Source organism: Trematomus bernacchii, unplaced genomic scaffold (genome assembly GCF_902827165.1).
Source record: "Trematomus bernacchii unplaced genomic scaffold, fTreBer1.1, whole genome shotgun sequence".
NCBI classification, from domain to species: Eukaryota; Metazoa; Chordata; class Actinopteri; order Perciformes; family Nototheniidae; genus Trematomus; species Trematomus bernacchii.
The window spans coordinates 1,041,805-1,058,433 of NW_022987608.1; the positions used below are offsets into that span (position 1 = coordinate 1,041,805).

The 16,629-nt window shown below is 40.8% G+C and overlaps 1 protein-coding gene across 1 annotated transcript; it reads left to right on the forward strand.

Moving 5' to 3' along the window:
• The first annotated feature begins 512 nt into the window (after nt 1–512).
• On the forward strand, nt 513–14,331 carry LOC117483092 (beta-1,4 N-acetylgalactosaminyltransferase 1-like). Its single transcript, XM_034131254.1, has 10 exons — nt 513–579; nt 5,837–5,980; nt 6,103–6,209; nt 7,840–7,928; nt 12,186–12,267; nt 12,589–12,702; nt 12,985–13,071; nt 13,415–13,599; nt 13,890–14,043; nt 14,303–14,331. Exons 1-10 carry the CDS (start codon nt 560–562, stop codon nt 14,329–14,331), a joined length of 1,011 nt encoding a protein of 336 aa, XP_033987145.1. The 5' UTR covers nt 513–559.
• The last annotated feature ends 2,298 nt before the right edge of the window (nt 14,332–16,629 follow it).

Below are 16,629 nucleotides of genomic sequence, written 5' to 3' on the forward strand. Positions count from 1 at the left end.
TTAGAGAAAAAAGTCCTCAACGTTTCAAGTTGAACATTTTCTTTTATATATCTTCTCGACTCAACACAAAAGGGTTCAAAAGTACTTTGAAATATTTGTGTCATTATGTTATAATACAGCAGAGACGTGTGTGTGTACCCACATATAGCATTTGTCTACATATAATAATAATTACTATAAATTGTACACTAGTCCCTTCAATACCATTACTAAAACCAAGAGTATGCAGCGGCTATTTTGTAATATTATGAATATATATATTTTATTGTGCTTTGTTAACGTGTGGTTTTCCTTAGCTCTAACATTACGATTTGAAAGGCAAAATGAACTCTGACAAAAGAAGAAGGGAAAAAAAAGGAAATAACGTTTTCCTAAAAGCAGAAAAGATATAAACTTTACTTTATTTTCATTACAGATGGCTGTTGGTAACAGAGGAACTCTTCAGACTGCATTTATTGGGTGTGTGTTGGTGGCCTGTGTATTATTATCATACACATATTATGAATATCATCATACAACCCATAATGTTCTAAAAGGAGTCTTCAAACAACGTAGTCCAATGCCTCCACAAACAAAGAGGTAAAGTGTGTGTGTGTGTGTGTGTGTGTGTGTGTGTGTGTGTGTGTGTGTGTGTGTGTGTGTGTGTGTGTGTGTGTGTCGCATAAGGCTGTACTTGGCACTATGACTGATTCGATGTAAGCATGTAAATGTCTCATGATGTCATAGGTCCTGTTTTCATATATAAATAATCAGGACAAATGCACAAAAGACTTGTGTTTGTGCAGAGCCAATAGCCGCGTTCACACCGGAGTACTTTTCACCGTACTTTTCGCGTTTAGTTCCGTTAGTACCCCTTATGTCGCGTTCACACCAAAAAGAGTACTTAATCTCGGGAACTTTTACCCCCATTTTTAGTGCCCGCTGAGAGATCGTACTTTCCTGTGGGAAAAGAGTGCCCCAGTGCTGATTGGCTGGGCGAATTGCAAACCACGCCCCGTACAACTGTGAAAATGTTGTGTAGAGCCGCCATTGTTTTTCCTCGCTACAAAAACCCAGCGCACCGACGGAGAGTAGTTTGTTTTTGAAAGCAGTTATGGCAAGCATCAAGAAATCATCGGAGCGGTGGAGTGATGAGGAGGTGTCGGCGCTTCTGGAGATCTACGCCGAGGACGCGACCCAGGGAATGCTACTGAAGCCAGTTCAGTAGCTTTCACTCGACCTGGGAATCGTGCACAGCCCCACGGCATACCGGCTAAAAATAAAGAAACTCAGGCAGGACTACAAACAAATTAAAGACTATTATAACAAGAGTGGTAACGACCAGAAGACCAGTAAATGGTACGAGCGCTTGGATGCTCTGCTAGGCCACAGACCTTTTCTCCCGGACAGCATCGACCATCTTGCAGTCGTTTCTTTTCATCAAGCACCGCCACCTGCCCTTCAGTCTGCCAAAAGCGTTCTCCACCACCACTCGTGCTCGGCTTGTTTTGTTATTGTACGCAAGTTGCTCAGGCTGCATTAACTCAGTTACAAAGCTGTATAACATGAGCACAAACAGCACAACTTCAGTCGACTCCATCTCCATCATGTCTGAGGTCGGAAGGTAAACAACAGACGCCTAATGTACAGCGAGTGGGTGGGCGTCGCAGTATACGCGGGAAGTTTTTCTTCTTCTTCTTCTCTTGTTTTGTAGCGGATTGCAGACAACTTTAAGGTGCATACCGCCACCTACTGTACTCGCCGTGAAGTGGTTTGTGGCCTGCCAGTAAAGCCAAAGCAGAAGAAGAAGAAGTGACGTCAGCGGCTCATTTGCGTAATCTTCCCTCAGGGAAAAGTACTCCGGTGTGAACGCGATCTGTACTAAGTGCGCTTTCACACCTAAGTACTTTGCCGTACTTAGTTCATCAGAACTTAGTTCATCAGAACTCTTTAGTTCTGATGAACTAAGTCCCCGGAGTTTTACGGGGCGTGGTTTGCAATCCGCCCAGCCAATCAGAAATGAGAACCTTTTTCACCCATGAAAGTACCTGCTCTCTAGCAGGGACTGAAAAGGGGGTGAAAAGGTTCTCATGAACTAAGACCCCGTTTACACAAGGACGATACGGGTTGTATCTGCATAGTTTCTCTTGCGTATAGCCCTTTCGTTTACACGAGGCCGTAACAAAACGATAGAAACGGACCCCGCAAACGATAACGGGTCCCCAGGTGGATAGATCTGAAAAAAGGAACGCTCTGGGAGGGCAAACGGATCCGTCTGTACGCCTCTATACGATCATTTTCTGATAACGATGAAATAGCCCCGCCTCCCTCTCCCCACGTCTCCCTCTCCCCACGTCTCCCTCTCCCCACCTCTCTTGCTCAGAGATCAGCTGCTGGGCTGTCAGAAGAGGGGGAGGAAAAGAGAGGCTCCGTTTATTATTCTTATATTATTATATAGAGTCGTTATCAATTTGTTTTAAAGCTCAATAAATAACAAAGAAGACCTCTGACAGGCACTTTTGGCTGATACAGGATCTGTTTAATCGCCATGTCGGTTTTCTTTATTGCACTCTCAAGACATAACATTAAATAGAAATATTTTAAATGTAACTAAAGTGTCAGTTGTACATGTCAGTAAACATTGTCAATATAAAATAAAGTGTCAGTTGTACTATATAATAACAGTAATAATAATATAAAATAAACTGTCCCAGCTGTAGGGAGTCTCAGCAGCAAACCCACTTTTATTATATATCTTCCTGAGACCCACTGCATCCGTCTGCCATAAACACTATGCAAACATACATGTTAGTTTTGGCCCATAGTGGACTCCATGTTGTGTTATGTGAAATGGGGGGGAATTAAAAGTTTAGGTCAAATAATATTTAAAATTATATAAATTATCATATTTGTGTATGTGCCCCTGCCATTCCCCCACAAGGTTGCAACATTGATGATAAATAAATGACAAATAAAGCTTTGCCAGTTTATAACCGATGAAACATGATGGTATCAGAATAATCACTTACATGTGATGTATAGGATGCTACACAGGTCACTAAAGATAAAGTGTCAGGAGAAATAAGCTTAATCGCCATGTCGGTTTTCTTTATTGCACTCTCAAGACATAACATTAAATAGAACAATTTTAAATGTAAATAAAGTGTCAGTTGTACATGTCAGTAAACATTATATATAAAATAAAGTCATAACAGTAATAACAATATAAAATAAACTGTCCCAGGTGTAGGGATATTCTCAGCAGCATACACACCTTAGTGCAACGTTGTGTGTCGTGTGTCAGTATTTACATTTACAAAAACTATACCAAATAAACTGTTATTAAATGCAGTTTGTCGCTCATCCTGCCGCTGCGCCGACGCTTCCTCATGGCGCAGCGCCCACACTTCATCCTGGTGCTGCTGGCGCTCCATCTGCTGCTTGAACACTTCTGCCTGGCGCTCCATCGAGGTGAGCATCTTGTCCTCCGTTTCCTGGGCCTTGGTGAACAGCACCATCTGATCTCCACGCAGCGACTCATTCACCACGGCACGCCGGTCCTCCAACGCCTGGGCGGTGTCAAAGAAATTGTGTCCGCTTTCCTAAGAGGGGAAAATAAGCAAGATACAAGATACTAGGAATGTTTTTTTTTTGTATTTTCACAAATAGAATTAAGGTTTCACAAATCTGAAACTGTGTTCTAAAGAATCTTTTGACTCTCTGGGATAATCCAGTCCAGATTTGATGAGTCTAGGTATAGTGGTTTTAGATCAGGACCTGGTCTAATGTGGTCTACATGTAAAAAAAGCACTGAAATCTCCCTTTTTTGTATTTTCACAAATAGAATTAAGGTTTCACAAATCTGAAACTGTGTTATAAAGAATGTTTGGCCTCTCTGGGATAATCCAGTCCAAATAAATCGACTATGCAGCGATTCAAGAGGTTCAAACACGGAGGATTGTTCCTTTTTGAAGAGTGCTTCATGTATGCTTGAACTTTGTTTAATGTTGTTGAGGCAAGTTAAACATAAAATATGATGAATATTATGAAATAAACATGATTGTGAACATCAGTTCGATGCGTAACGTTCTTTCAAGACAAAGTTACAGTGTGTGTACCTTTGCGTTTGGTTGCTGGTAAGGAGGACGAGCTAGCGCTGTGATCTAGAATGCAAAGCTCGCTTGTTTCCAATCCCGAGAGTTGTCCATCCTCGCCTGAAACACACGATTAGTGCCATGAGTTAGTGAAGCAAATTACAGAAACACTGCACAGTTATTCACAAGTCAAAACGTTTTCAGAGCGGCCGAGAATATCTAGCTAGCTAGATGTAGCTAGCTCGGAGCCTAGCATGGCTAGCTTGATCTACTGAGCAAATAAAAGTACATCTGAGACCATTATTGTGCAGATTAAAACCCCAGTGCATGTAGTTGATTTTACCTTCGTCGTGGTAGTCATCGTTGGCCACTGAATCCGCCGTTTGTAGTCCTGAGTTTCTTTATATTTAGCCGGCTGTGCACAATTCCCAGGTCGAGTGAAAGCTACCGAACTGGCTTCAGTAGCATTCCTTGGGTCGCCTCCTCGGCGTAGATCTCCAGAAGCGCCGACACCTCCTCATCATTTCTTGATGCTTGCCATAACTGCTTTCAAAAACAAACACAACGCACGGAGCGTTGTGTTTTTGTAGCGAGGAAAAACAATGGCGTCTCCACACAACATTTTCAGAGTTGTACGGGCGTGGTTTGCAATTCGCCCAGCCAATCAGCACTGGGGCACTTTTGGAGCACTTTTCACCCACAGAAAAGTACGCTCTCTGAGCTGGCTCTAAAAATGGGGGTAAAAGTACCCGAGATTAAGTACGATTGTTGGTGTGAACGCGACATAAGGGGTACTCACGGAACTAAAACGCGAAAAGTACGGTGAAAGTACTCCGGTGTGAACGCGGCTTCTGTCTTTAAAGGTGGGGTAGGTAATTTTGGAGAAACCAGCTCGAGTGCGCTAGAATTTGAAAATACACAACCAGAAAAAATCTGCCACTTCCTTACAGAGCCCCTCCTCCAATACACACAAACGTGCACATGACCAATGAGGGCACGAGATAAGTTTGTGCACAGATGGAAGGCTGACAGGAAGGTAGGCCATCCAGTTATTTTAGCCGGGCCGGCTCAAATGATTGGTCGTGCTTTTTACAGCGCCACGGCTTCCACAGAGGAATTTTTTTAATGTATTTATTCTCAAAGCATTTAATATATTCATTGCTATCGGGATGTTAAGAGCATTCCACGGAATATAACAAAAAGTGTTTCTGAAATAAATTACATACCCCACCTTTAAGTACAGTATGAAATGAATTAACTTACCGGGAATAATTGGGCTACAAAAACCTTTTGGATTTGTGGAATGGTGAAACATAATCTCATCAATGGAGTATAAACTATCACAGTTTATTCTGTGCATGCCCTTAATGTTGGACACAGACCGTATATAAGAAGTGCAGGTGGTCATCTAGATGTCAACTACTGGTTTTTCGACCTGTCAATCACAAGATAGCCCACCCGAAGTATGCATTATGAAAGTACATAATGCATCCATCAACTCATCGGGAAAAAATAAACTGTGTCCTGAGTAGGGAAGGGAGTTAGACTCAATTGCAGAAATATAAAAGGGGGAAGGTAAAACTCCCATAAGATGGAGTTGCTCAATATATGCTCAACACAGTTTATAAGAGGCACTTCTGAAATTGCTCACTTTTTAACAGAGGTTGTCAAATGGTTTAAACTGTTGTTCTTGGCTGGTAAAATGAAAAAGAAGTAAACTGAGTTTTCACTTCAGGACTTCCATGTAACACCCACCTTTACAGATTGCTGCCACCGAGACATCTTCCCCCACCTGGTCCTTGCACATGTGCCAAATCTGCAATAATCCTTAAAAACTCTCTGTTTGATGCTGAGTCTGAGGAGGTGGAGCAACGCCGACATAAGGAGTTCCAACAACACAAAGCCAGGTTGGCATGGGCATCGACATATAATTATAGTTTAAAATATCCAGCATCTTTGCACAGCACCTTTTTGATTTATGTTTTATGACTCTGACTCATCCTCACTAACCCTCCTATCTCCCCACCAGGACTGAGTCAGTGTTATCCACACGGCTGTATGCTCCGTCTAACTCTCCCCTGCAGTACCCTATCCAGGGTTTCAAAGTACGACCTATGACCTCCACCTTCATCCCAGGTATGCTACACCGTACAGTATGTCCTTTCATTACTCTGCATTATGACACAACAGAAGGCTGTGTTGGGTGAATCGTGGCAAAATACAATAAAAAAATTAAAGCTGCGAGCATTGATGAGCGGATCTTCGAACGATCTGCGCAGGTTCGCTGTTGTCCGCACGACACGATGTTTTCCAGACTCGGCCGTTAGCAAACGTGGGAAGTTTCGGGCCGATCAGACAATGTCTATAGGAGTTACAGCAGTAACATATTGTAAATTATAATAAAACGTGTATGATGACGAGGGATGACACCCCTCATAGGCTCAGATGTGTTGAGAGCTGCATCATTATCAGACCTGTGAAGTTTTGGGCTGTTTGGAGCATTTTTACCAGAGTTATTTGAAAATCGTGTTTTATGGCGAGCATTGTGTTTCCTTGGCAATGGCATTTGACAACATTTTTAAACTGACACTTAGACGTTGTCAGGGCTGGACTGTTAGCACAAATGTGAAGGTTGGGGCCTATTTGAGCATTTTCATAGGAGTTATAGCAACATCGTGTTTTATTGTGAGAAATGTGTTGCAATGGCAACAGCGTTTAAATGAAAACTCACAAGTGGCACAAAAACATGATGAGGGCCGGACCATTAACCATCATCTGAAGTCTGGTGGCGTTTGGACCATTTTCCTTTGAGTTACGACAACATCGTGTTTTATGGCGAGGGAAGCGTTGCTATGGAAACGCCATATGATGAAACCTTAGATTTGGCGTAGAGCTGTTCAGGGCCGCAGTGTTAACCATCATGTGACGTTTGGGGGCGTTCGGAGCATGTCAGTTGGAGTTATGACATCACCGTGTTCCATGGCGAGGGATCGCCTAGCATCGAGCGAACATGAAAATGGGCACCACTTCGTGGCTACGCCGTGTAGTGAAAAGTTTAGATTTTAGATAACTTTTCATCTTGGTCCCAAGATGCTATTTTCAAAATTTGGAGTCGATCGTAACGCCAAATTCAAAATGGCCAACTTCCTGTACGTTTTTGTATACACCTCCAAGAGGCTTTTTGGTTCGTCTTCGCACTTTAGATATACATAGCAAATTTCTTTAATTTATGCGAAAGTGAAAGTGGGGGGAGTTCATGTTTAAAACGGAAGTGGGCGTGGCTTGCGCAATTTTTTACGCACATTTCTGGAACCCATTTCACGTGTCTAATTTTCACCATTTCTTACGCCCGTGAACAATTTGGCCAGTTTTCATATATGTTGCGGGGGTCAAAAGTGCGTTCAAAGAGGGAAAATAATAATCATAATAATAATCCTATCGATATCAATAATGTGGGGAGCTACCTGCTGTCATGATTTCGGTGCTTTTTTCGATGCTTTTGCTCGTCGTTTGGACTGTTTTGTGTGTTTTTGTCAGTTTTGTTTACAATAGGGTCTTTGCAGATCTCTGGTCTCAGACCCTAGAAAATGCTCAGGAACTAGTGAGGCAGGAAGCTGGATTGTGATTTTTGGCTTGGTTTGATCACGCCCTGATATATTTGCGTTATACAGGTTATGTACAGGTTATGTGAGTCAACCAAGCCAGAGGTGAATGAGTGCACTTATGTAACTGGAGAATATGAAAGCACATTTAATTTTCATTTCAGGTCTAGCACTGCATGCACGACAAAGAAGCAACTACACGGTTGGTGTGATCCCACAGATACAGCTGATCTACAGAGAAACCTGGGATAGTGTTTGGCCGGTTCATACAAGATGGCTGCTGAGAGTTTGAACATATCATTTAAAGCTCCCATGTCATGCTTTTCCGGTTATTACCCGTCCCCTTGTGTGTTATGAAGGTTTTTATGCATGTAAACGGTGTGCAGAGTCAAAACCCTCAAAGTACACCCTGTAGCGAGTAAAACTCTAACACAGAAAATACCTCCCCAAAACGCCTCGTTGGAGATACGTCACTGCCCATTTGAGTCTTCCATTTAGTTCCGGGTACCGCCTGATGTCATGCGGTACCCGGAACGAAATGGACCAATCCCGAAGAGCTATGGCCACACCAGCAGCGGCGTGTTCCTCCTCCAGAGGTTCGAAGAACCGGCATTTCACAGACGAAAGCTTCCAAAACATTGCCCAGTTTGAGGCCGGATATGCACAGCTTGTTTGGACCGTTTGGAGCAGGGGAAGATCTGGGTATACAACCTGTAAGTTTGCATTGTTATTTGTGTATTTATCAAACAAGACTGTTTAAATGTGTAAACTGTGTTGGACTGCTAAGCCATTGACACAGTGCTAACTGTGCTAACTAAGTTGCTAGAGTTTCCATATATCAACTCTAATATCAGCAGATGGCCTTGCATACATGTATCTCATAGCAGGAGAATGTCTGCATTCACACACAAAATACCTATTGACAGTATACTGCGGGTGATTTGCCGGTCAGTCGCGAAACGTAATTACATTATAGCTGGCGTAGCGATCTAACACACGGAGCTTGAGCTAGTTTTGGTCAGAAAAACATTTTTGTGATGCTACGTTGCTAGCGTTTAAATATATCAACTACAATGTCAGCAGATGGCCTTACATGTTTGTCATGGCAGGAGAATGTCTGCAGTCACACACACGGAATACTCATACAGTATACTCCGGTTTACCGTACATTGTGACCATACATATACTGCATGTAGCTAACGAGGCTAGCTGTATGCTAGCGCAAAACAATGTATTCATGCAAGTTACATTGTATGGTAGCAGAATACCCGTATACGATTGCAATTATAAACACGTTATTGCTAGCCTAATATGAACCACTAGCTTTTGTTCATAGTAGTTTTATTACACTGCATTATAGTTGCCTTTCCTCCAAGCTAACGTTCATATCGTGTTAGCTACCAAGGTAAACAAAGCTAGGTTAGCATATTAGCAGGCAAGCTGTTCATTACACAACTACTACTAACGAATCTAAAACAACTAAGTTTCTCTAATATTTTGTGATTTGCATTTGATTTCGTCCAGCCAGATCCTGGCGGACAATCCATGACGGGGAAGGGATTCTACTGAGGGTGCTAAAAGGCACCGCACCGCACCGGCTGTGCGCAGGCAAGAGGAGGAGGAATGGATGATATACCGTGTATATATGTATATTTATGTTCATTTTGTACATTTCTAAAAATAAAGTTTAATGGAAATACTTAGTAGGCCTATCCTTTCTTCCCTGAATTCATATATAGCAAACCATGATTTGATTTCTCATCAAACAGTAGTAGTTTATAACGGGTAAAAATAACTTACTCTTTGTTATGAGAGTAGCTCGTAGGCCACAACGGAAAGACAAGGAGACATACACGAGTTTACAAAACCACGGCACATTTATTGTGGTAAATGCAAAGATAGGTGGTTGAGAGGATCGCAGAGTTAGTCTTCCTGCAGCCGCTTTGGAGAGAGACTGGGGCCGTAGTGTCCGGAGGTGTCCGTGATCGTGCTGATTACCCTCTTCAGCTCCACCCCATCGTAAGACAAAGGCCCTGGGGCCGTCACACTCTTCTATAACAACAGTTAAAAATATATATGTATATAAAATATACCGCTGTACCGACGCCATGATAAGACTGATGTTACGCTGAGAGCAGCCGGGAAAAGCACTGACATGGGCGCAGCCTCTCTGGTGGTTGACTAATCAGAACGAGTGGCCGAGCTGACCAATCGGAGCACACTAGGCTCACAGGGAGGGGGGGGCAAGAGCTCCAACGAGTCGTTTAGTGGAGAAAGTGAATACTGCTGAATACACATGCTTGACAGAGATGCTGTATGCGAAACCAATGTGAGTTTGGAAAATTGCACAGTATAAATCTATTTTAGTATACCTCAACAATGTAATTATGATCAGTGGAAATGGCCATGACATGGGCCCTTTAAAAACATGTAATATGTATAAAACATGCCACATGTAGAAAACATTGATGGTATTATTATTTTGCACTTGATTTGGAAGTGAGGACGAAACAGAAAACAATACCGTTTGATGACGAAGGCAAAGATGTGTCATATTAGAGTCACATGAAAATGATTTATATATTCATAGAAACGATCAGATTGTACAGCAGCCATCTTGGTGTAGTTCTTGGGCAAAGGGACTCACTGAAAATACCGGGTACAGGTCCTGAAACTGAGAATCTTTGAAAGCCTATATTTTTATTTTGTAATTCTTCATCTTATGCCAAAAGTCTTATTGTTCCATAATTGTATTGTTGCCATATTGCTGGGAAAACATTTATCTCCCCTGAATATCCAAAGTTAAAGCTAATGAATATTATGAAAGAGACTTCCCAATCTCCATGGTCTTTCAAACATTCTTTACCAATTGGACTGACTTTAGGGGGTGTAGCTGTTGATTTCGACGCTGTGTTGTGAAATGGTTTTCTTTAATTTCTATAACATTAAAGGGCCCATGTCATGCTTTTCCGGTTATTACCCGTCCCCTTGTGTGTTATGAAGGTTTTTATGCATGTAAACGGTGTGCAGAGTCACAAACCCTCAAAGTACACCCTGTAGAGAGTAAAACTCTAACACAGAAAATACCTCCCCAAAAAGGCCTCGTTGGAGATACGTCATTGTCCATTTGATTCTTCCAATTCGTTCCGGGTACGGCATGATGTCAAGCCGTACCCGGAACGAAATGGACCAATCCGTGGAGCCGTTACGTTACATCCGCGGAGCCGTTACGTTAAGCCCCCGCTGATTGGTCCAAATTGACCAATCCACGGACTTCCTCACACACACACCTGTGTGCAGGGAGCAGGCAGCTCAGCTGATTTCTCCTCCCTGGCTGCAGGCTGATAACAGACAGTTGGGATCGCGGCAAAATTCTCTCTGCAGACCCATTCTCACAGCGTTTATCAACCTTTTTCTTACTCAATATCAAGCCACACTTATTGTTTTTACTTCGGCTGTGACTTTGTGTGTGCTCAGGATGAGTTTAGCTGTGTATCGCTAACAAGGAAACAACACCTCCACGGAGCTCAGCGCGATTCACAACGTCCCGACCAATCAGAGCACACTGTGCTCACAGGGAGGGTGGGGGCTGGAGCTATTGGAGCTACAACGAGCCGTTAAAGGCAGAGAGTGAAATTCAGTGAATACACGTAGTTTATAGAGATGCTGTATGAGAAACCAATGTGAGTTTGGAAAATTGCACAATATAAATCTATTCTAGTAGACCTCAACAATGGAATTATGATCAGTGGAAATGGCTATGACATGGGCCCTTTAATAAATTATAAAAAGTGAACAAATGCATTCCAAAACAAATTGATTCTGAAATCCTGTTGCCCAACCTGAACTTTTGTCAGACTTCTAACTTTTTCACAAAATCTCTTTCTCAAAATTCCGACTTTTTCTGAACATCTTAAAATCGACTTCATTCTGAAAATCGCAGAATTCAGACTATTTCTCAAAACTTTGACTTAAAATGTAGACTTTTATCTTCAAATTCTGACTTTTTTGTAAAAATCTCAAAAATTCAACTTTTTTCAGAAATGTAAAAATATATTTTTTTATTTAAAGAAAATCTCAGAATTCTGACAGAAATGTCTCATTTTCTGACTTCGTTCTAAAAATGTGGACTTCCTTTCAGAAATGTCTAGGGATTCTGACTTTTCCTCACAATTCAGATTTTTTGTCAAAATGTTGACTTTTTTCACAATAAAACGCAGGGCAACAGTTTCTGCACACCAGCCTTGATCAAAGAGTCCTTGCAATATAAAAAGTTCACATTGGATTTGATCATTATCTGATGAAAAGCACAGGTTACCCAAAATCCTTTGCAATTAAATGCTAACGTTTTTCTGAGTAGGACGCAAAATAATTGATCTTTATTTTTTCAGCCCATCTATTTTTCAAACTTTTTCGTCCTTTCCTGTTTATCTTGATGTATAGATTAGAGAATAATGGTACATTTTCTTTATTGGTTAAAATAAATGATGAAGATTGACGATTTACTGAGGTGTGTCGACTCTATGTCTTTTTGGAAGTGTCCAAAGGAGTCCTGAAAACAGTGATTCCAGCTGGAGGAGCACAGGTCCATGGTGAGATTTAACTAAATCTGACTGGTTAAACAAATAAACAAACAATATCTGACAATGGTTGACGTTCTGCATTTACTTAAGTAACTTTTCAGACCAGATTTAAAGTAGGATCAAGTGCATCATTGCTAAATTCTGTGCACTGTCTGACAGTTAGGAAGCCGTACCAGTGATTGTTTTTTAAGAGGCATCTGAATGTAGCCGTAGCGTATGGCATCAATAATTCAAAATAACCGAATACAATTATTATTGTAATTATATAACGAAGCATCATTCATTTTTGTCCATGTGTTCTCTCTTTAATATTGTGGAATAACACAACAGGTAATGGTGAGAGCCGACTGATGATGGAGTCCAGCAGCCTGGAGACCCTCAATGAGCTGCTGGCTGATGTGACCTATACCAGCACTGTTTACCACATACACACCGGAGACCTCGGTATGCATTTGAGACATTACAAATAATCCTTATTTAGAAAAATTGTCTTTGCAGAAAGGAAACTCACAAAATAACATGCATAAGACCTATTAGACAAAATGTAATCAAAGATAATTGCAAAATCATAAAGTTATCAATTGTACAGGTTTGTTTTTATAAATGTTTGTTTCCGTGTGTGTTTAATCTAGAGACTTTTAAATGTGAAAGTGTGCCCACTAATTGCTTTTACTACCTAATGTATTATCAGTGAGACACAGCTTAGCTTTCCTCTTCTGTTCTCAGCATCCTTCCAGTTTGAAGACCATGAAGGTGTGTTTCCCATTACCATCAAACAGCCTCAACCTCCAGTCCTGTACGACATGGGAACAGGTGGGAGTTCACTCACCGTGGGGATAAAACACTAATTTATTTATGGCAGGAAGCAGCTGCTTCTCTTCTTTGTGGGAAATACATTCAAGCATCAATCAGTGAGCCATATAAAAGCTAAAATGCTGTATAGTATATTCCGGACTACTTCACCAATCCTGTTAATGTTGACCAATGTAAAATCAGTTACCGTTGAAATAATCCATACCTAATTCAAGACACAAATTGAACAGATCTGTCAGGTCTGAACACGTAAACAGAACAGCCATGAGCTAACAGCATGGACAGTGGAACTCATGATGTCTTCATGTGTCTTTTCTTGAAAAAACTCTTCTTTTTATTTCAGATATCAACTCTCAAGTCACCATCACCACAAAGACGTTCCTGCGCTACCCAGAACTCAATCGGTTGTTGAAAAGCATCCGGCAGTTCTATAAAGACATAGAAGTCATCATCGCAGATGACAGCTTTGTAACAGAGAACATTACTGGTGGAGATCATACCAAACATTTCATCATGCCTCCAGCACAGGTACATTTAAAAGTGGCACTATACAACACAAATGAGCATTACATGGAATTTGGCTTTAGAAAATAGAAAAGGCAGTGAGTTAACAAGGGGAGGGCATAGGCAACCTGTTTTACCTCAACTGGACCGATTTATCCTCACACAACTTTGCAATATCCCTGGATGTTAGGGGGGTCAGAATTTGGAAAAGGGCCACTGGGCGCCCACTTTCTCCCATCTCAAAACTGTCTCTACTTTCAAGTTATTAACTGACAACGATGGTCCAATCATGAAATCATATTTTCCTCCATCAGGGCTGGTTTGCTGGCAGGAACCTGGCGGTCTCCCAGGTCACCACCAAGTACTTCCTGTGGGTGGACGATGACTTCCAGTTTACCAAGTGGACGAATATCGAAGAGATGGTGAGAGTGATGGAGGCGAACCCTGAACTCGACGTGGTAAGTCAAAGCAAGACACGGCAAGTTTTATTTATACAGCACATGAATAAAAAAAAACATGATGGATATAAATAGAAGAATAATTAAAGCTGCGAGCAGCGATGAGCGGTCGTTCGGCGATCCGTGCAGGTTCGCTGTTGTCCGCACGTCGGCGCTTCACGCAGGTGTCTTGAGGACTCAGCCGTTGCCAAATTTGGGAAGTTTCGGGCCAATCAGATAATGTCTTTAGGACTTACATCAGTAACATAAGCACTGTGTTTGTTTGCCAGTAATCTGTCGCCATGGCAACTGCATATGATGACACCCCATATTAGGCTTAAATGTCTTGAGGTCCGCATCGTTATCAAACATGTGACATTTTGGGCCGTTAGGAGCATGTTCACTGGAGTTATGGGAAAAACCGTGTTTCACGGCGAGCATTGTGTTTCCATGGCAACGGCATTTGACGAAATCTCAAAACTGACACGTAAATGTCTTCAAGGCTGGGCTGTTAACACACACATGAAGTTTGAAAACGTTTTGACCATTTACACAGGAGTCATCCCAGCTAGCGGGGAACGTTCTCACAACTTTGGCTAACGTTACCTATTGGTTCTAATAAGGGTTTAAAGAAACGTTTTCATCTGATGTTCAAAGAACCTTTTTAGGATGTTTATTTTTTCAAACAATGTTCCTATAAGGTTTAAGGTTAACTAAGACATAACGTTTTAACTGCAACATTCAGAGGATGTTTTGAGGATGTTATTGAGGCCTGAGATGACAGAAAGTTTTTTTATAAAACGTTTCTTTAATGTGATATGTTAACAAAGGTGGAACGTTTTGCCTGCAACATTCTGAGGATGTTTTTTGGACGTTGCTGGGTAACACATTAAAGATGTTCTTTATAAAATGTTCCCTCAATGTTACATGATAACAAATGAAGAACATTCTCCAAGAAACATTCTGAAAATGTTTTCAGGATGTTATTCTCTTTTTTATAAAACGTTCCTGTTATGGCAAATATTAACACGGTCATGGTCAGATTTATTTCTAGAGCGCTTTAAAAAAACAGACTTGTTGCATTTGTTTGAAAAGAATGTTTTAAAAAAATCTGATGTCACCTTTTGAAAAAAACAAACAAGCACGTAATTCATGATAAGCTGTAAGCAGATATTGCATGTTTGCGGTGGCATGTGTGAGTTCCCAGCTAGAAATGTTTGTTACCATTCGTTGTTCTAGGAATGTTTTCAACGGGACGTTTTATTTTGGTTCCCAGAATGTTCTTCTGAAAGGTAGGATAACGTTCTTTAAAAACATTCTGGAAATGTTTGGTGATAACTTTCTTAAGATGTTTTTGATAACCTTCTTAAGATGTTTTTGATAACCTTCTTAAGATGTTTTTGATAACCTTCTTAAGATGTTTTTGATAACATTGTTAGAACATTATGCCCTACTGTTCTTAAAACGTTTTCAGCGGGACGTTTTATTTTGGTTCCCAGAATGTTCTTCTGAAAGGTAGGATAACGTTCTCTAAAAACATTCTTAACATTTTTGGTGATAACTTTCTTAAGATGTATGAGCGCATTGAGACAATGAATAGGACGTATAAAAACGAATTTATGCATGCCAATATTCACTCACATGCACTTATAATCACACTAAGGTATGGAGGCCCACAGTATTCATAATATCATATGTGTAAAATATCCGAAAATAATCACACTTTTTTCTGACTATAAAGGTTGCGTCTCGTATGTAGGTTCTAACTGTTAGATAAGCTATCTGGCCGTGTGTGGTGTGTGAGGGCTGCGTATAAACAGTGTCCGCTGTTTATGCATATTGGATAAAAATCGTTATTGCACCCTTTAGATTTGAGACCGACAGACATGCCAGCTAGCGGGGAACGTTCTCACAACTTTGGCTAACATTACCTACAGGTTCTAATAAGGTTTTAAAGAAACGTTTTAATCTGATGTTCAAAGAACCTTTTTAGGATTTTTATTTTTTCAAATAATGTTCCTATAAGGTTTAAGGTTAACTAAGACATAACGTTTTAACTGCAACATTCAGAGGATGTTTTGAGGATGTTATTGAGGCCTGAGATGACAGAAAGTTTTTTTATAAAATGTTCCTTTAATGTGATATGTTAACAAAGGTGGAACGTTTTGCCTGCAACATTCTAAGGATGTGTTTTGGACGTTGTTGGGTAACTAATTAAAGATGTTCTTTATAAAATGTTCCCTCAATGTTACATGATAACAAATGAAGAACATTCTCCAAGCAACATTCTGAAAATGTTTTCAGGATGTTATTGAGGCCTGAGATGACAAAGTGTTTTATAAAATGTTCCTTTAATGTGATATGTTAACAAAGGTGGAACATTTTGCCTCCAACATTTAAAGGATGTGTTTTGGACGTTGTTGGGGTAACACATTAAAGATGTTCTTTATAAAACATTCCCTCAATGTTACATGATAACCAAAGAAGAACATTTTGAAAGCAACATTTGGATAATGTTTTCAGGAGGTTATTCTTTTTTTATAAAACGTTCCTGTGATGCGAAATATTAACACGGTCATGGTCAACGTCAGATTTATTTGTAGTGCGCTTTAAAATA